This window comes from Synchiropus splendidus, chromosome 10 (assembly GCF_027744825.2).
Source record: "Synchiropus splendidus isolate RoL2022-P1 chromosome 10, RoL_Sspl_1.0, whole genome shotgun sequence".
Classification (NCBI taxonomy): domain Eukaryota; kingdom Metazoa; phylum Chordata; class Actinopteri; order Syngnathiformes; family Callionymidae; genus Synchiropus; species Synchiropus splendidus.
Genome location: NC_071343.1, coordinates 23,267,490 through 23,287,903, shown reverse-complemented (window position 1 = coordinate 23,287,903; position 20,414 = coordinate 23,267,490). Strand labels below are relative to the sequence as shown.

Here is a 20,414-nt window from a genome sequence, read left to right as displayed (position 1 = left end):
ATGGAACATTCATTTTATGACTGTAAATTTATAAAGATTTTCTGGGAGGGTTTGTTTGGTTAATTCCCAAGAGAGAATGTCCTGCATGGAGTGGTAATGGAAAATAAAACCCACAATCTGGCTATTAATACACTTATCATTCTTGGAAAACTGTTCACCATAAACATGGATTTATGAAAATAAAACCTTTGTTTTTTATCTTTCATAAGGAGTTTTGTCATTACTTTTCATCATTAAAACTCATGGAGAAACTCATGCTGTGAAACTTTTATTGATGAACTCAATCTAACTGAAAAAACCCAGCTCCCCTCGTCTTTTTTCTTTCTCTTCCTTTTCTTTAATGTTTATTTTAGTTTTTTTTATGTATATGTATGTTATTTACGATTATTATTTTATTGTATTTTGTCGTTATCAAATGTCTTCTTTTCTTTGTATTTTCAACTTTGTTGTATATCTTTATGCGTAGTTTAATCCTGAATGGAACATGTAGTTTTTTCCCGGTTGTTACTCTTCTGAACGAGGTACTTACAGGGTGAACGGGCAGCCATTATTCTTTGATCTGTCTGATCAGTGAAGAACGCACTCCTGGACTCTAGGGTGCAGTGTTCGCCTTAAACCTCGTTTGCTGGTGAATGTAGAGAAAAAGATTGCAAGGGCTTGTGGGTACAATTCGACAGTCGCCAAATTCTAGTTCTGAGAGTTTGCTGCATAGTGAGCAATTATACGACCGGCGAGTCCGGGCGGTTGAAATAGGAACCTACGTGTGACCGCCGAGAGAGATTAATTTATTGAGCTCCGCTGATGGTTGGATAAGTCTCATCAATTAAACGAACAGTTTGGACGTGTCGGAGTGGAGACCATGGCGCTGGCACCGAAGGAACTATCCCATCTGCTCAGCATCATTTCGGAGGAGGCCTGCACCAGCACCTTCGAGTCGCTCTCGACCCACTTCCATCATTATTTTGGCAAAGCGGATCATTTCAGGGTAGGTTCAGTTCTAGTCATGCTGCTCCAACAGCCGGACCTGCTTCCCAGCTCGTCGCAGCGCCTCACCGCCCTGTACCTTCTGTGGGAGATGTACAGAACTGAGCCGCTCGCTGCCAACCCGTTTGCCGCCGTGTTCGCCCACCTGCTGAACCCTGCACCTGCCTTGGATGACCAGGAGAAAGTACTTCTGGGTAGGTGTGGACCCGATTTCCCAGATGACTGGTGAATTTGCCTAAAGGCTTTTATGCACCTCTTGACATCAGCGCATTATGTCGGGAGCTCATCAGTCAAATCAGCCTCAGTTCAGGTGTCGATGCTTGTTGCCTTTTGCTGAAAAACTGCACAATTCAATGTTGTCTCTACCTTTCAAGGCACGTGGTCGAGAGTTTAGTCTTACATTTAATGGCATAAATGTATATGTCATAAAGTCTACGTTTATTGAAGTGCTGACAAAATGTTTAATTTCCAATTTTAGGTGAGTTTTTATTACTTTTTTTCAACCAATTTCTTTTTTTCAATTTAATTCTTACAATTTTTCATTGTACATAAAATACTAACTCTTATCCTGATGAATACGTTATTGTGAAATTGCTGGTGAAAAGTTTTTAATCACCGAATGAAGATCATGATAATACATGAAGGAATAGAGATTTATTTTGATTTTGAACGACTGTGCAATTGAAGTATTTTGAATTCAGATCATGCCACCCAGTTCATCTACTGTACAGCAGCCATGAAGAATGCACTATGAATGGATTTGAGGATCTTTTTCAAATACACCCAAATTTCTGTATTGTCTAATACCATGGATTTAGTTGGTAATAGCTTCTTGTGTTATTCTTGTCTCCTTTGCTTCCAGGATTCCTGCCCCCCATCACCCAGCCAGAGAAGTTCTTCCTCTCCCAACTTATGCTGGCTCCCCCCAGGGACCTGTTCAAGAAAACTCCCAGACAAGTCTCTTGCATGGATGTGGGGAACATGCCTCAGTCCATTGACATCAGCGGGTTGCAGCTAGCGCTTGCAGGTCTATTTATGACGTTTCTTTCTCGAGTAGACAACCCAAACTTCTTAACACAGGGGTCGGGAACCTTTTTGACTGAGAGAAACGAAAAACCCACACATTTTAAAACGTAATTCTATCAGAGCCATATTAATATATATTGATTACAATGAAATGGAAAGTGAATACCAACAATTTTAGAGTGAGTTTTTTTTTTTTTTAAACATTTTTTACAGCAGTAAAGTTACATTCCCCGTGCGCAAAGTCGATTGTACCAGTTGACATCTGTTGGTATCTATATTATGCTGAATGTATTCTGTGACTGCTGTACTCCCCACCCAGTCATTACTGCCATCAGTGATGTGACATCCATCAGAGCAGCATTGGTCCTATCACTCTCAATAATAAACTCAGTTACAGTGAACTAAACAGTTCCCATGATGCTAGGCAGTCCAGTTAACCAATCACGGTGGTTGATGGCTGTAACATCGATCCGGCTCAACAGCCGGTCAGCTGAGCCGAGCAGCGCAACGCTCTGGGAGCAGAAGAGAAGTGGGAAGAAGAAGAAGAAGAAGACATCAGAATATATATGGTCAAAAACACTTCAATGTCAATAAAATGTATGTAATTTCACTGGTCTGATGTGACAAGGAGCAATCTTGGCTGCATGAAGCTCGATTGTTCCATGATTTAGTGATCAACAACTGAGATTGGTTGACTGGGCTGCAGAGCTTCATGGGAAGTCCCCGTTGCTGAGCTTGCTGTCGAGGGTGATGGCACACGCTGATTTAGTTGAGGTGGCCAAACAGGATGGCCAAAATGGAACTTGAGAAACTAGTTCTGACGGTATATAGCACTCCAACCTATCGTGTTAGAGAGCTCTTCAAAGAGCCGGACTCCTTGTCGAAAGAACTGCATGTGACTCACGAGCCACATGTGGCTCTTTCAGCACAGCAGATGATATCAAAGAGTGAGAGAGAGAAGTGTGAGAACAAAACAGCTTTTTTTCCATTTTCTTGTGTGTCAGCGAGGGCAACATTCTGATATTTTCCCAGGAGACTTTGTAATCCTACTCTTTCGTTGGTCCACAGAACGTCAGTCTGAACTACCCACTCAAAGCAAGGCCAGCTTCCCCAGTGTCCTCAATGACCCAGATCCGGACTCTTCCAACTCTGGGTTCGACATTTCTGTGGCCAATCAAATCATTGAGTCTTTGGTGACAGGGCCGCGACCTCCTCTGGAGAGTGAGTTATCTTGTTTTTGACTCTTTTAATCATGTTCAAATTTTTTTAACCCTTTATTCGTAGACATGACGTTTTAAATGACTTTAATAGTTTCGCTGGTGTAATCCCAATAACAGAATAACAATAAAGGTTAACCAGACTAGTAATGGTCAAAGAAAATGTTTCGTCTCCTATCCAGAACTGATGATGAACTGATGAAGCCGTCTATTCTAACCTTTGCTGAGCAGAAACCTTGCAAACTATTATCCAAAATGCGCGTAATGCAGAGTGCACCCTCCTGTCTGCAGTTATGGATAGGACTGGAGAAACACTCACAAGCTGCTGCAGCAACAATAGGAGACGTGGGATGAGGAAATGAACAACAGAACACACACATTGCAATTAATAGAGGCCAGCAAAATAATCAAGTTCACGTTTTTATTATTAAATCTATTAGCTTATTATCGTGACAGGTCTAACTCAAATCTAAACTTATCTGTCTGTAGTGCAGGTGTCTTTAAACACCTGCTGGATGGTGTATGTCGCTGTTGATCTGTTTGCTGCGCTTCCACTCTATTTCTAACGGAAAAACAAATTATTGTCATTCATCAGTGAATCACTTTGCTTGCACTGATAAGAGGGAAAAAATACATCACTTTTTTTCGTAAAATCTTTATATATATATATATATATAGTATGAACCTCAGATCCAGGAGGAACAGTGTGGTTTTCGTCCCGGTCGTGGAACACTGGACCAGCTCTATACCCCCCATCGGGTGCTCGAGGGTTCATGGGAGTTCGCCCAACCAGTCCACATGTGCTTTGTGGATTTGGAGAAGGCGTTCGACCGTGTCCCTCGCGATGTCCTGTGAGGGGTGCTCCGGGAATATGGGGTGCGGGACCCTCTGCTAGGGGCTGTCCGCTCCGTGTATGACCGGAGCAGGAGCATGGTTCGCATTGCCGGCAGTAAATCAGACCTGTTCCCGGTGCATGTTGGTCTCCGCCAGGGCTGCCCTTTGTCACCGGTTCTGTTCATCACTTTTATGGACAGAATTTCCAGGCGTAGCCAGGGGTCGGAGGGGATCCGGTTCGGGAACCACAGAATTTCATCTCTGCTATTTGCGGACGATGTTGTTCTGCTGGCCTCATCGGACCGGGACCTTCAGCATGCGCTGGGTCGGTTTGCAGCCGAGTGTGAAGCGGCCGGGATGAGGATCAGCACCTCCAAGTCTGAGGCCATGGTTCTCGACCGGAACACGGTGGTTTGCTCTCTCCAGGTTGGTGGAGAGTTCTTGCCTCAAGTGACGGAGTTTAAGTATCTCGGGGTCTTGTTCTCGAGTGAGGGAAAAAGGGAGCGTGAGATTGATAGATGGGTTGGTGCAGCGGCAGCAGTGATGCGGTCGCTGTATCGGACCGTCGTGGTGAAGAGAGAGCTGAGTCACAAGACGAAGCTCTCGATTTACCGATCGATCTACGTTCCCACCCTCACCTATGGTCACGAGCTTTGGGTAGTGACCGAAAGGATGAGATCGCGGATATAAGCGGCTGAGATGGGTTTCCTCTGCAGGGTGGCTGGGCGCACCCTTAGAGATAGGGTGAGGAGTTCGGTCATCCGGGAGGAGCTCGGGGTGGAGCCGCTGCTCCTCCACATCGAGAGGAACCAGCTGAGGTGGCTCGGGCATCTGATTCGGATGCCCCCTGGACGCCTCCCTGGGGAGGTGTTCTGGGTATGTCCTACCGGGAGGAGACCCCGGGGAAGACCCAGGACTCGCTGGAGAGATTATGTCTCCGGTCTGGCCTGGGAACGCCTCGGGGTCCCCCGGGAGGAGCTGGAGGAGGTTTGTGCGGACCGGGAAGTTTGGGCTTCCCTGCTCCGAATGCTGCCTCTGCGACCCGACCCCGGATAAGCGGCAGAAGAAGGAAGAAGTATGATCCAAAGTGTGGTATTGGAATAAATGCACCTGTCAACCATCTGCTTGTGCTTAGTACCTACATCAGATTTCGTGTTTGCAGCTTGAGTTGGTTAAACATAACGATACTGCTGACACCACGAAAAAAGGTACTGAGCTATCTCTAGAGGGAAGCTACTCTATAAGGCATAGCATATTTTATTGGTCCCTAAAACCTTGGCAAATTTAATATAATTCTCGCTGTATAAGGGCTTATTTACTTTTGATGAAGGTGAAGTCCACTATTAACTTCATTCTAATAATATTATTGATGACCGTTACAAGTTACCTTTTTAAATTGAGTCTTTAAATTGAGTGTTTTGCTGAACCTTTCCTGCAGTGTTTCTGTTGGGGATGAAATGAATGGAAAAATGGTTGTTAAAATCATCAAAAATGATTAAAATAATCGAAATGTCAGCGAAAGAAAAATCAAACATAAATGTAGCATCCTGGGGTATAAGAAACATGACAGAAAAAGCTCAGTTTAAGATAACAATTACACTACGTGGCAATAACTTGCGCTGCCTTGCTTTTAGGTCATTTTAGACCAGAGTTCATCCGACCTCCCCCTCCTCTACATGTGTGTGAGGATGAGCTCGCATGGCTCAATCCCACTGAGCCAGACCACAGCATTCGGTGGGACCAATCTATGTGTGTGAAGAACAGCACCGGCAGTGAGATCAAACTCATCATGTCCAAGGCCTTCAAGAGTGTGCTGTCATCCCAGCAGCTGTCGCAGGTGACACTTCTTTTTTCATTCAATCTGTATCTAGGACAATCACTCTAGAATTTATTTCATGAAACTGAATTAATCCATACTAATTTTCTTGTAGCTGCTGGCTGAGCTGGAGAAAGACCCAAAGTTGGTGTACCACATCGGCCTGACTCCAGCTAAGCTCCCTGATCTAGTGGAGAACAACCCGCTCGTGGCCATCGAGGTGCTGCTGAAACTGATGCAGAGCAACCAGATCACAGAGTATTTCTCTGTGCTGGTCAACATGGACATGTCACTGCATTCCATGGAGGTGGTCAACAGGTACACTCTAAAGTCACATTATCCACAGCAGCATCATTCTCCATTGGACTGTCAGAAACAGATGCATTTCTCAGTGTCAGGTCTCAGGTAATAGAAATGTCTGAGCGAGTTCTCCTGCAAACATGCAGTCCATCCAGATTGAGGTTTTATAGGGCTATCAAGACTCACACATTCAGCATGTAACACACGTGGAAGTATATCATTGCTGGAACAAAGCCATTACAAAAGCTATTGAGGTGCAGATTACATTTGATAACACACCCAAGACTAAGTAAGCACTCAGAATGCCTTTCAAGTCCAGCACAAACACTATTTTTCACCACAATATATTGGCTGACATGACTAGCGACATGACACATGACTCCCATGACTAGCGCAGTTATATATATTTATATTAGTGCCAGTCGATTAAAAAAACTGAATTAATTACAGGATTAATTACATGATTTTGTAATTAATTAATCAATCAAATTAATCGCATTTTTATGTCATATCTGCTAAAGGTCTCCTGATAAAGAATTTGAGTTCTAGGATATTAAAAAATCATAGTGCATGAGTAATCAATTGAATACAGTAAGAAGAGAAGATTTGAAATCCAATGTTTTATTGGTGAACTGTGCTTCATAAATGAAATCCAAAAGTAAAGTTCAAGCACATCCGCAAACCAGTTAGGCCAGGTGCATTATTCAAAAATGTAAAACAAACAGAAATACAGTTAAATAAATAAAATAAGGCTGTTTTAAAAAATGTAATACAAATACAGCGATTCTGTTAAATAAATACAATTCTGAAATAAAATAAGGCTGTCTCAAATAGGCACTTAAGCTCAATATAGCAATTCAAAAATGAATAATAGAAGTATAACACGCCTCTACGGGTCCTTCAATGGGCCAAAATTCAAATGTGCAACCATTGGCTCGCCACCGTCGATACTCATAATTAATTGCGTTACATTTTTTAACGTGTTAAATTGCGGCATAATTAATTAATTTAATTAACGCCTTAAATTGACAGCACTAATATATATATATTTCACTATTCTCCCTCCGAGAATGGATGTCTTTCATTGGCATGTTTTATTATGTCAGTTATACTTGACTGTTTTAGAATTTGTTGATTGTGCCAGGTTGTAGCAATAACGCTGCCTGTGAGAGTGTGTCCATGATCAATGAACTGGGACACGGACCAAGATGCCGCCGCCAATACTGGAGCGGCGTCCGTCAAACGTCCAACTATTTTCACCATGGTGTTTGGCTGAGCGGGAGACTAGCATGTGTTGATATGAACCAAGGCAGACGGCCGCATCAGAAAACATACTAGGAACACTCGAGCTAATAAACAAACACCGATCCAGAGAGTCGGGGTCGATCAATGTCAAAGGTTTGCTGAGTTAAAGAATTAGTTTAAAACTACCATCGTGAACCAAAGTCTCTACAACTATCATGCACCGGTGTTGGCTGTCAAACGCCACAGAGCTGAAGAGCGCGGTACGCCAACACGGTCTCAACGTGTTCATGTGTGCAAGTTTGATCCAGCAAATGAACCGTGTGTTTAGCGTATTTCTCGTGATGTGCAAAATTCACACATTAATTGTCGAGATTGTTTTTGGCTCTATGTCATGAACGATATCATATTGCCCATCCCTACTGGGCAATCAAGGAAAAAGCGGATATCTAATGTTTAAAAATCCTTGTACTGCTGGAACTTAACCACGTTGAAATGACAATGTCATGAAAAGACTTCCGGATCTGAGTCATTTTCCTGGCTACGCAGCTGGAGCATTTCATACTGCATGTGAGCTGATCAAAGATGGTACATCTGCAATCTCTTCCGGGCAGGCCAGGATAACTGCATGACACTGAATATCTCCATCTCCATTTCTTTGCAAGAATTTGCATGACGTTTGCTGGTAATCGCTATGTTTGGTTTGACCTTGTCCTCTTTTCCTCCGCAGACTGACCACAGCAGTGGACTTGCCTGCAGAGTTCATCCACCTTTACATCACCAACTGTATTTCCACTTGTGAGCAAATCAAAGACAAGTACATGCAGGTACACCCTTTTAGAGACTGATGGTGAGATGAGTTCTCTTTTGAGTGTCAACTTTTGACTCCATACAGGGCTGCAGACTAACTTTTTTGTTGTGGTTGCACTATTGTGCGTAATGTGTTGTCATTAGTTGCACCAACATATTAGTGGAGTTTGTCTCAAACGCCCTCATTTATTTATGTTTAAATACAATAGTTAAGTGTAGATATATGATTCTCCATCAAGTGCTCTTACTTTAAAGGCGTTATTAATTTAAACATGTTTCCCTGTACAGCATTTTCTGTGCATGTGCTGCAGGATGCGAACTTTAAATGACAGATTAAAAGATTGATAGTACCTCCACAGCAGACATGCTGCTGCTGAGTGAGCAGTGAGTAGGGAGGAGCGGACACATCACAAACAGTGGGGTTTCATCAGAGTGCCGGTTGTCACATGTGATCTGTTATTATCGACACACTGACGGCATTGCTTTTAATTACAACACACATAGTGGATTGTCCAGCATTTTTAGTTGTTCAAATTTAAAATTTGTATTTCCATTTCACAAACATATCGTAGTTTGACATTTTTGCGTTATGAACACTAAATGTCAAAAAACCTTCAACAAACTCAAAACCAGTCCCAGAGAGATATGGGCCATTTTGAAGTTAGCTTTGCGAACATTAGTGGCATTACTTATGTAACAGCAACACAACTGCTTTGATTCAGAGCTTGTTTATTCAAACTTTCCAGTCAAAACTGCCGTGAACACGCCGTGTTGAATGAGCCCTTGCCTCTTCCTCCTTTAATGAGACGGGAACCGCAAACCAGTGTTTTTCTGAAGCACTCAAAACAGACTCAACAAACGAACAGTGCACAGAGCTGGTGACGGTGTTGTAAACAGACTCTCCAGTTGGTCTACAATGCATTGCGGTTTTGTCAAGTCCTATTGCTATCTGGAAAAAAAAAATCATGTGGATGGGATCTTGAATTCTATATTGGTATTGTGCCCAGGTATGGCATTTGAATATTTTTGACAATCTTACTGTAGTCCAATGCACTAATCATGTCAAATTATTTCACAGAACCGTCTAGTTCGGCTGGTCTGTGTTTTCCTTCAGTCCCTCATTCGGAACAAGATCATCAATGTGCAAGACCTTTTCATCGAGGTCCAGGCTTTCTGCATCGAGTTCAGTCGCATCCGCGAGGCAGCTGGACTATTTCGCCTTCTCAAGACTCTAGACACTGGAGACAGCCCTGCTGAGGCAAGACCTGCCAAATAATCACTCCACAGGTACAGCAACACTATAACCACCAATCAGGAATGGGAGGCACCACTGACCCTCCTCTTCCATTCCCACTTTCTATTTTCCCATTTAGACATATTTGGATGAACACTTCTGGTGCAGGATTTTCCTTGATGTTTTTTTCAAAAACAGATTTTTGTGAATTATGTTTTTAATGGATTTGATTTGTAATTTTCTGCATTTATTTTTGATGAATAAATGTTTACAAAAATCAATGTTTTATTTGCCATGTCTCCTGATTCATACCTAATAATTTAAGTTCTCCAGACCACCTAATAAATTAATCGCTCATTTTCTAGCTGTTCGAAATTCCCAGCAGACCTGGCGAGGGAAGCATTCTGACAAGATGACTGATCAACAGTTCTCGTTGCTATCAGACTGATTTTCAACTTCCAACTTTAACTATGACGAAAACATATCAAAAAAACGTTTTCACAGACACAAAGTAATCAAAGACGATGTACAAAGTACACACCGAACGCGACATTTCTGTCGCTGTAACGCCAGTCGTCAGCAGCAGGTAGCTTGCTCAAGTCGTCATTAGTCGCCACCTGTCCGGATCGAAAGTAGGTCAGTCGCCGGAGGGCGTGGTCTCAAGTTGTTGTGGACGGTGGATTGAAGATGGCGGAGCCGGTGCTCAAACTATCGCTACTTATAAATTGAAAACATGGAAAAAGAGACGTCTCTCGTTTCGTAGCATTCGCCAGAGCCGCTCACACTGGTGAATTTAACTTCCTGCTCCAGCAGCGTCACCGGGATACGGCCGCTTCGTGCGGTACTTCAGGCGGAACCGCCGCGAGTTGGACGACCTGTTGGTCCGGATCAGTGGCCGAATACAGGACACCAAGTGCCGCGGTCTGTCCTCTGGCGAACGTCTGTCTTCGGTAAGCAACTCTATGTGTAGTTATGTACGGCGACTTGTGTCCAAGTCTTTCTGAACTGTCATCAGTTCATGAACTCCGCGGTCGTATCTGCTGTATGCTTGAAGTAATTTTCGGAGATATATAATCTGTCATCGTCAATAATTTGTACACTAAGTCTTTTCAGTGAGCGCCACTTTGTGGTAATCAATGAATGCAACAGTTAAATGCATTGTGATTAAACAATTTATCCTAGATGCACTGTTGTATGGTTGATATATACTTTGTTAAATTATCACCAACATATATATGTTTACATATCCATGTATGGTTTATATTTTGCAGATCTTCGGTAACAGGAGACTCATCACCAACTGCTTCAGTGTTGGTGACCGTCCACTTCCAGTAGCTGACCAGAGGACCACGGCACCGACCACATATGTTTTTGTTGAAGATGAGGCTTCTCCTTTTTGGAAAAAAAATTTATCAGTGCAACACAATTGCTCATTCAAGAGTCAGCCACCTATTTTAACAAAGCATAGGTTCTTGCATGTATATTTCATCTCTGCAATAAAACAAAGCTGTGTTCAACTCAATTTGTTGATATTTTGCAAAGTGCTTTTGATTTTATTTTTTTCAGTGAATCCATATTTCACAAAAAGAAATGTTCATTGTCAAACACTTTATTTGCAAAAATAAAGTAACCCCATTCATTTATACTCATTCAATACACACAGAATCACAGTCAAACTTGAAGTGAACTACGTAGGTGTGTTTTGAAGGATCTTCCTCAGAGGGACGAGGGTCAAGAGAGGCGGAGGAAGTGGGGCGGCATCCGGTTCCTTAATGAAACTGTGGCTACAAAGAAAATAAATGAAGGGTCCAAATGATTTCAGTCAGCTGTTGTTTTGCTTGGTAAAGTAACATGTACATTTTAAATTTATGTGGAACCTGGAAGGAACGAGGACCTTGAAAACTGTCCCTTCTTCTGAGCTGGGTGTGTGGAGGGAGTACATTAGTAGATGTTTGAGCTCAGCTTCAGCATCGGGGGACCCCTTCCTCTGTAGCTCTCTTCCTTCAGTGTCCTGCACATAATGAAAGTTGAGTTCAATTACATGCCATAGTGATGAGTACGAATAAATAAAATCTGTATAGGACAGCAATAGTTAACCTAAAGCAAGTCATGTCACTATGACAGTGCTTGAATGATGTAGAACAATAACATTTAATTAAATTAAATATTAAATATTAAATATTTCTACATACATCAGGAGCAGCAGTGGATGAGGAGGGGACAGTGGCAGGTGGAGGAGACGCAGCAGCACCAGGTGAGGCAGAGGAAGGTCCATCCTCCTCCTCATCATCATCACCAACATCATGAGTGGATCCATCCTCCTCCTCTCCTTAATGACAGCATAGTGTGATTACATTATTGTACAAGCTATACAGAAAAAAGCTATACAGAAAGCTACATACATTTTTATATTCATATATTAATCTAGTATTCAGAATGTCCCCACTAAATGAACGTGCAAACCTACCTGCTACCTTGCTGCAGCTGCTGCTGCCTCTCCAGTCATGTTGGCCGAGGTCTCTCTTGGAGATGAAGGGCTCCAGAAGAGAGAGGACGGTGAAGAACGGTCACTTCACGGCACTACAGTAGATGCCGCTGACCACTCCGCTCCTCGGTCACCGTCCTCCCCTCATATAAACAGACCCTTCAGGACGTCTCATCTGAATTTAATTAAATCAGAAACAGTACTTATTTATCTCGTCACCATACATACGTAGTTTCTACCGTCGCAGCGGTGCATTCGCCTCGTAAACTCGGTGGACATTGCGTTTAGGCGAACATAACTTTAGTAAACTTACGTAAATAAAGGTCTCAACTCACCAGGAACGCCACCGTTGTGGCGAACTTTCCCTCCGGACAAGATTCTTCCTATTTATGTTCCGGTGGAAATTAAAAAATGCACGATTTGAGCCACTCTCAGGACGGCGGAAAGTCTGCTTGTAAACAACCGCAGCGATTTGCTTCTCCTCCGCCGGGACACGTCACTCGCGGATCTGGTCTCTGATTGGTCAACGCTCCGCAGGTGGTGAACTTCTGCGACTGTCGCTGTACCCCAGTTGTGTCGTCTTGAGTAGCCGGAGTCGCCGTATGTAGCTCAAATCTTGTAGCGTTGCACACCCCAGTCGTGTCGCTGCCATGTTGGTCGCCGCTGGTCGCCGTCAGTCGCCCAACCCCATTGACTTTCTATGCAAATCAGTCGTGTCGCTCGCGGAAGTCGCGTTTGGTCTGTACGTACGTATGGTGAGCTGCTGAGTGGAGTACTTGACCTTCAGTGCTAGTTTAAAGCGTCACCAACACACCTCTAGAACAATGCATATGTGAAAACGTATCCAGTTTTGATCTGTTTTGTCTGGTGGCGTTGCGAAGGTGAGTGCTCTGCCGTGATGCCTCATTCTGTCTGAAGCTAAGTGAGTGGTGCCATCGTGGTTGAGTCCTCATATCCTTTGCTTTATACACCAGGTAGTAACTCAATATTTCTTCCTGTTTCGTGATTGAGTTCATTTTGTAGGTGTTTTTTTTTTTTTTTTTTTTGTATGTAGAAGTATGTGGTAGGCATTTATTGTATTTAAATAGTTAGCTGTTGTTTATTAGCACCACATGAGGACAACGTAGTATCATGTAACCAGGGTATGCTGATGTCAGCAATGTCTTGTCGATGTGTTGTAGTTGTTTTCTGTTTCAGAATCAGAATAAAATTTACTGCCATGGTCAGTGGGGATCCCACCAACGAGATAAGTGCTTTTGAATAAAGTGCTGACAAAAAATAAATTAAATAAAATAAACTACACAGGCTGATCACGAATTCAACAGTCTTGACGGCCGAGGGAAAGAAGCTGTTCCTGTAACAGGAGGTTCTGGTCTGGATCGACCGCAGGCTCCTGCCAGAGGTAAGAGGGACAAACAGTCCATGACCAGGGTGAGAAGAGTCGGCTCTGATCCGACCTGCACCTCTCTGGGTCCTGGAGACGAGCTGGGCTCCTTTCTCAATGTGAGGGCAGAAACTTCAGCCCATAAACTTTCCCCTACTCTGCTGCTCTATCGTCATGGCAACGCTCCCCCTCTCTCTCACAAAAGTTCCAAGTCATTGTGCTCTAGAGTGGCCAGATTTTGTTACTCCTGAACGGCTTTATCTCCGGTATCCTGAAAACCGTAGCAGATAGCGAAAAAATTGGCACACCAAGAGAATCCTGAGGCTTTCGTCTCTAACTTATCTCCAACCGAATTTCATGTGTGTGCATGTCTATGGCTTTGCCAAGATGACGAGATGAAAAAAACTTTTTCCAGGATTGTTGAGTAACTGCTTCTCGGCTCAATGTATTTTCAATGGAGCCAAAAATTGGTTTTGCTCTGCGTTTTCAACTGTCACGCAAATTCTGTGCTACACTAATTCTCAGCACATTTTACAGGAGAGGACAAGTTTGACTACAAAACTGGAGATGTTCATGTTTCTGCGTTGCACCGTTTGGCCACAATTGTAGATTACAAACGAATCCTCAAACTTATCTCTCCTTCTCTGCTCCACTCCAATCTTAAGCGCTCACTGGGCAAAAATTAAAAAGCGTTAGAACAATGAAAATCTAGATTTATTATAAGTGGATTAAACTTTTTGTTTAACTTTGAACTTCGCCTAACTCAATTATCGGGGAATCTGAATTAAATATCACCCAGCCCAAACCATATTTTATATTTGGACACCAATACCCGCATCAAGTGAAGGGTGATGGATAGTCCACTAACTTTTTTCAGCTGGAATGTCAAAGGGTTAAATCATCCTGTAAAGAGGAGGACAGTGTTCTCACACATCAAACATTTGAAGTCCTCACTTGTTTTTCTACAGGAAACACACATACGAGGTTCTATGTCCAAATGGGCGGGTCAGCATTATCACTCAACCTTCACGGCTAAGGCCAGAGGAGTTTCCATTTTGATAAGTCAGAGTACTTCATTTGAGCACTTGTCAATGTGTATGCACCTAATGTAGACGGTGTAGGTTTTTTTGAGCGTCTTTTTTCTTCTCTGCCAGATCTTACTGTTTATTCGCTGATACTAGGTGGTGACCTAAACTGTTGGCTTGACCCTAACCTAGATAGATCTTCTCATAACCTTTCCACTGTGGGCAAATGTGCCTTATTAATGAAGACCTTTCTCTCCGATTATGGAGTTTCTGATGTATGGCGTTCTCTCTATCCAACTAAAAAGGAATACTCTTTCTTCTCACATGTTCACCAGACCTATTCTCGAATTGACTATTTTCTTGTTGACAATCGGCTCATTAATTCTGTGACGTCTTGTAACTACCATAGTATAGTGATATCAGACCATGGTCCTGTCACAATGTCAGTACACCTACCTGGTTGTCCACAAATTAGAAAACATTGGCGATTTAATCCAACATTACTGTCTGACGATCATTTTATTTTAAGTTCCTGGAGACTCATATCATCATATTCTTTGAAACAAATGTAAAACAGCTGATCTCAAAAATAAAAAAAGGAGGATGGAACTATCACTTCAGATTAAATCAATGATACATTCAGACATTTTTATAGTCAACTCTACTCCTCAAATCTACTAAATAATGATACTTCTTTGCATAGTTTTCTGCATAACCTAAACATTCCTACTCTTTCAACTGAAAACGAGCAGACTAGAGGAGCCTATAACTCAGGAGGAAATAACCACAGCAATTTCCACTCTGCAGTCAGGAAAATCCCCTGGTCCTGACGGTTTTCCAGCAGAATTCTTTAAGAAGTTCTCCACACTACTCGTTCCACAACTACATTCGGTACTGTCTGAGTCCTTTGATAATGGCAAATTACCAGCATCGTTGTATGAGGCATTTGTCACCCTCATTGCCAAAAAGGGCACAGATCCAATTCAGTGCACCGCTTACAGGCCAATATCCCTGTTGAATGTTGATGGAAAAGGTCCTACCCACAATTGTTTGTGTGGATCAAACAGGCTTCATTAAAAACCGCTATTCCTGTTTTAATACCAGTCTTTTTAACATCCTGTATTCTCCTACTGTAAATGTGTCAGAGTGCGTGCTCTCCTTAGATGCAGAGAAAGTGTTCGATCGCGTTGAATGGAAATACCTTTTTGTAGTATTACAGAATTTTGGTTTTGGAAGAAACTTTATTTCTTGGATTAAGATACTTTGCTTGTGCCCAACTGCCTCTTTCTTAACTAATGGCCAAACAGTCGGAACCCTTTCAATTCCAGCGGGGAACACGACAGGGTTGCCCACTCAGCCCATTATTATTTGATCTAGCTCTTGCACCATTAGCCATCGCCCTATGTAGCTGCAAAGACATATCAGGGATATGGAGGAATGGTGTTGAACACAAGGTCTCATTATATGCGGATGACCTACTGGTCTACATCTCTGACCTAGATTGTTCTATTCAGCCCTTTATGTTGCTACTCCAAAAATGTAGTCAATTTTCTGGTTATAAATTAAACAGACAAAAGTGAGCTTCTTCCTATTAACGGTAATGAAATAATAAATAATTTAAATCTTCCATTCAAGATTGTTAACCAGTTTACGTATCTTGGCACTATAGTAACAAGAAAACACAAAGAGCTTCCTTAAGTTGCTATATCATGTAAAGAAGAGCCTCAATCACTGGTCGCCTCTATCTACCACTCTCATTGGCCGAATTAACTCCATTAAAATGAACATACTTCCCAAATTTCTGTAATCTTTCAAACCATACCTACTTTCATCACCAAATCCTTTTTTGACTCAGTAGACTCCGTCATATCCTCGTATATATGGAAAGGCAAACAACCTCGGTTAAACAAATTTCATTTACAAAATCCAAGGCTAATGGTGGACTGGTTCTTCCAAATATTCAGTTTTATTACTGGTCAGCTAATTTGCGTTGTGTCACATTTTGGTCAAATTCCCATAATAAGGAAGATCTCCCACTTTGGGTGGAGATGGAGTTCAAGTGTATGAAGTATCTTTCTCTGCCTGCTCTCCTCTCCTCATCATTCCATTACCACAAAGCACTCTGACAGATTATCTGGTTGTACGCCATACATTAAGAATTTGGGTCCAATTCGGGAAATACTTTGGTCTGAATGATTTTTCTCTGTCGGGTCCACTTCTTTCTAATCATCTGTTCCAACCATCGATGTCAGATATTGCATTTCAAGAATGGCACAGGTATCACGGTATCACAAAGTTCAGAGATGTTGTCAAAGCAAATCAATTTGCATCGTTTGGACAATTATCAGAAAAATTTGGTCTCGGAAAGGCACACTTTTATAGATTCCTACAAGTCAGACATTTTATTAAATTAATTTTTTAATTAAGTTTCCCCATATCATCAGATGACAATTTGGTTGATGTCATTTTGAATTTACACCCATCCAGAAAGCACCTGATATCAATTATATACAATAAACTCAGTGATATGAGGAAAACACCAACACAAAATATAAAAAGTGCATTGGAAGAGGACCTAAATATCTCCATCCCTGAAGACACCTGGGAGTCTATCCTTGGTCTTGTGAACGAAACCTCATTCTGTGCCCGACATTGCCTAATACAGTTCAAGGTTGTACACCGTGCCCACATGCCGAAATCTAAACTAGCAAGGTTTTATGAAGAAGTTGATTCTCAGTGTGATAGATATAAGGGAGAGGAGGCCAATCTTGTCCACATGTTTTGGACGTGCCCCAGTTTAGAGTCTTTTCGGAAATCCATCTTTCATACACTGTCCACAATTATCAACGTAAACATTGACCCTGATCCTTTGCTGGCTCTGTTTGGCACCTCAGATGAAGATGCAAGATTTACTACCAACAAAAGAAGAATGCTTTCATTTTCTTTGCTTCTGGCCAGGCGTGCTATATTGCTGAGTGGAGATATGCTTCCCCAACCACACATGCTCAATGGTTGAGATATGTCATGTCGTGTCTAAGCCTCGAAAAGATCCGCTATTCTGTGAGCCGTTCTCCAGAAAAATTCCACATTTTTTGGAGACCTTTTGTCTTGTATTTTGAGAACCTCAAGACACTATAATCTGTACCATTGAACGTCATTATTTGTCCAATCTGTATTGAACATCACATTACTCTAGATATGTTTATATTTTTATAACGGTATGATCCCAACATCCAGCTTTGTTTAATTATTAACTTTTGTGTCCTTAAACTATTTGTGCTGTGTGATGTCTAAAGATGGGAAACTAAACTCTCAACTGACGTAAGTAAAGGGAGGGAAGGGATATGGTTTTGATGTTTATTTTTTATTTTTGTGGTTGCTTTTTATTTTATTTTTTTTTGGCAGAAATCCCCGTGTGCCACCTGTGAGCTGTTGTGACAAATAAATCATACAAACCAACACGGCACGTCTCTTCTCATGACAGCCAGTAATTCATCTTGTTACATAAGACCAGTGTTGGGACTAACGCGTTAAGTAACGCATTAGGAACTACGTTATCTTCTGTAATAACGTGTGTCATAACGCATTCCTTTGCCAAAATTGCCAACACGTTTATCATTACTGTGATTTAACCATGCTCGTTACTTCACATTCACAACTCTTTAAAAAGTTTAAACAGCAGTGTCCATAATACGCAGTAAAAGCTTCCGTGGTGGATGTGAAGCCCACATAGTCATGTGATGCATGGCTGCAATTGATGACGGTCCAGGTGTGAGATTTTTATTGTGGTTATATTCTCATAATTTTTACTTTTTTTGCTGTAAAAGACCCACTGTGCACGTGTAAAACAAGCGTAACATCACCAATCTAGCGTAACATCTTCAGAAAGTGCACGCATCGATGGACCAAGCTGGTGGGAAAAGAGCCCCAAAGCAGACGCTGCAAAGGTTCGCTGGTCTGACGTCACAGGAGAAGCCACTGCAGCCAAACAGCAGTAGCTTGACTTCAGGACGCCTGTTTCACAGCCTTTATCTCAGAAGCAGTTGAACATACTAGTAGCAGCGAAGTATGTTGTGGAAGACATGCTGCCTATCGCAGCTGTGGAGTTGTCACTGCAGTTCATGTTTCCAGTTGGTGTAGTTGTGTTGCTGTTGAGATGACCATCAGCATCAGTTTGGTACTAGTGTTTGTTCCTGCTACTACTGAGTGTTCTGTAAAAGAGTTCTGTAAAAGATTATTTTGCACTGCGAAACATATAGTTTATAATCTAAATGATCACAATAAATATGCCCATCAAAAGTTTCAATATTGTCATTTGTTCACCTGCCATTGCACCTGTAGGTCACTAAGTGGCGACTTTGTAATCTTATTACACTTGAAGTGGGTTAGAGCTTATAGATCAATAGATGGCCTTTATTACCTGACTATCTAGTTTAGCAGGCCACACAAATAATAATTCTGTCCCAATGTTGCTGGTTCCCGACCCAGCCCAATGACTGTGACTGTTCTAAGATGATTATGTTTGAGTAGAGTAGCTTCAGACCATTAATACATACAGAACATCCCTTGAACACAAATTCTGAAAGAACTCCCACACTTTCTCACGAAAGAACCAAAAATATGGTTAAATATCCCAAGTTCCCATGTCAGCTCTTGGTCTGATTTTAGCTAGTTTTTCAGAGTGGCCGTCCAATCATCAGACTATCAGGAGCGTGTTGAGAGACATCTTAGATTGGTACCAGAGTCATAGCAAGCCTCTCACTACTTTTGTAGCACTCATGCTGAATATGCTGTATGGAACACATGCTAATTCAGTCATTGGTTTTACCATGAGAGCTCGGTCATTTCATGTCTGCTCGGTCATAACATGACACAATCGAGTCTGGAGAATCTGGAGAATCAACAAAAATGTGTACTTATAGAGTTGCTTGAAAGTTACAGTGTACTCTTTGACGGTGATCTCTGTCATGCCTCATTGGCAGAACATGTCCTCAACACTAGAGATGTGAAGCCCATAAGGCTGCCTCCATACGGGACATCTCCAGGTGAGAAACAAATAATTGTGACTCAGATCAACAAGCTGTTAAAGAGTGACATCATCAAGCCTGCATCAGGACCATGGGCCGCCCCAGTGGTCCTTGTGACAAAATCACTATTTGAAACAAAATTGTGTGTGGATTACAGGGTACTCAACTAGCTCACGATTGTAGACAGCTACACACTACAAAGAGTAGACAAATCTCTCGACTTCCTGTCCTGTGGGAAGTTCTACTTTAGATGTGGTAAGAAGTTGCTGTTTCTTAAGAGTCCAGACCAAAGACACTAGACAGCAGTTACACATTGTGGCCTGTGTCATTTCAGAAGTGCTCCCCGAACTTGCCCTGCAACCTTTCAAAGGTTGATGAACTCTGCGTTAGCTGGATTGGACTCATCTACAAGTCACGTGCCATGTGTCTATTTCGATCATATAGCGATCACTTCATCAACCTTCAAACAACATCTACAGGACCTAAAAGAGGCTTTGGACATACTCGAAGCAGCAGGCCTCACCTTGAAACACAGCAAGTGCCAGTTTTGCCTGAGTGACATAGCATTCCTTGGTTATCGAGTTACCCGTGCCATCAACTACAAAACTTCTTTTCCTTTCAGCTTCTCCCTTCAGGGGTTGCCACAGCGGATCATCCTCCTCCATCTCACCCTGTCCTCTGCTTCCTCTTCTCTCAAACCTACAAACCTCATGTCCTCCTTCACCACATCCATAAATCTCTTTTTTTTTTCCAATATTTTTATTCATTTATATCAGCCACAATAATAATCATATAAATGCACATACACATTGAAGATCTCGGCTGTGTGACAAAAAACCCAACTATTATTTATATAACCTATTTACAAAAAAAAAGTGGATAAGAAGAAAAAAAAAGAAAATACAGAATTACAATAAAATAAAATACAAAAACAATCATTTGCTTACTTTACGTCCAATGTCCGTCTTGTATATATAGTTGCATGTAACAAGCATCAAGTTGCAAAGGGCAAGAGGATCTCTTAACATCA

At 42.0% G+C, this 20,414-nt stretch overlaps 1 protein-coding gene and 1 long non-coding RNA gene across 3 annotated transcripts; one reads left to right on the top strand and one right to left on the bottom strand.

Annotated features, from left to right (window-relative positions):
- Positions 1-626: 626 nt before the first annotated feature.
- cnot11 (CCR4-NOT transcription complex, subunit 11) lies at positions 627-9,700 on the top strand. Of its 2 annotated transcripts, XM_053877856.1 has the most exons (8): positions 627-1,178; positions 1,847-2,011; positions 3,079-3,231; positions 5,696-5,898; positions 5,993-6,195; positions 8,150-8,246; positions 9,308-9,516; positions 9,603-9,700. In XM_053877856.1, exons 1-7 carry the CDS (start codon positions 860-862, stop codon positions 9,503-9,505), a joined length of 1,338 nt encoding a protein of 445 aa, XP_053733831.1. In that variant the 5' UTR covers positions 627-859; the 3' UTR covers positions 9,506-9,516; positions 9,603-9,700. The 2 variants fall into 2 exon arrangements, with proteins under 2 accessions (XP_053733831.1, XP_053733830.1); XM_053877855.1 differs by having other exon boundaries at positions 628-1,178; positions 9,308-9,677.
- A 1,361-nt stretch (positions 9,701-11,061) lies between these two features.
- LOC128766135 (uncharacterized) lies at positions 11,062-12,717 on the bottom strand. The gene is made up of 4 exons (XR_008415961.1): positions 12,284-12,717; positions 11,931-12,123; positions 11,656-11,792; positions 11,062-11,474 (listed from the first exon to the last, which is right to left on the bottom strand). It is a non-coding gene; the product is annotated as an uncharacterized LOC128766135 (long non-coding RNA).
- Between the last annotated feature and the right edge of the window lie 7,697 nt (positions 12,718-20,414).

Coding starts and splice junctions, on each gene's coding strand:
- cnot11 (XM_053877856.1), top strand. CDS start 860: ATGGCGCTGGCACCGAAGGAACTATCCCATCTGCTCAGCATCATTTCG. Junction 1,179..1,846: donor CCAGGAGAAAGTACTTCTGG/GTAGGTGTGGAC, acceptor CTTTGCTTCCAG/GATTCCTGCCCCCCATCACC. Junction 6,196..8,149: donor TCCATGGAGGTGGTCAACAG/GTACACTCTAAA, acceptor TTTCCTCCGCAG/ACTGACCACAGCAGTGGACT.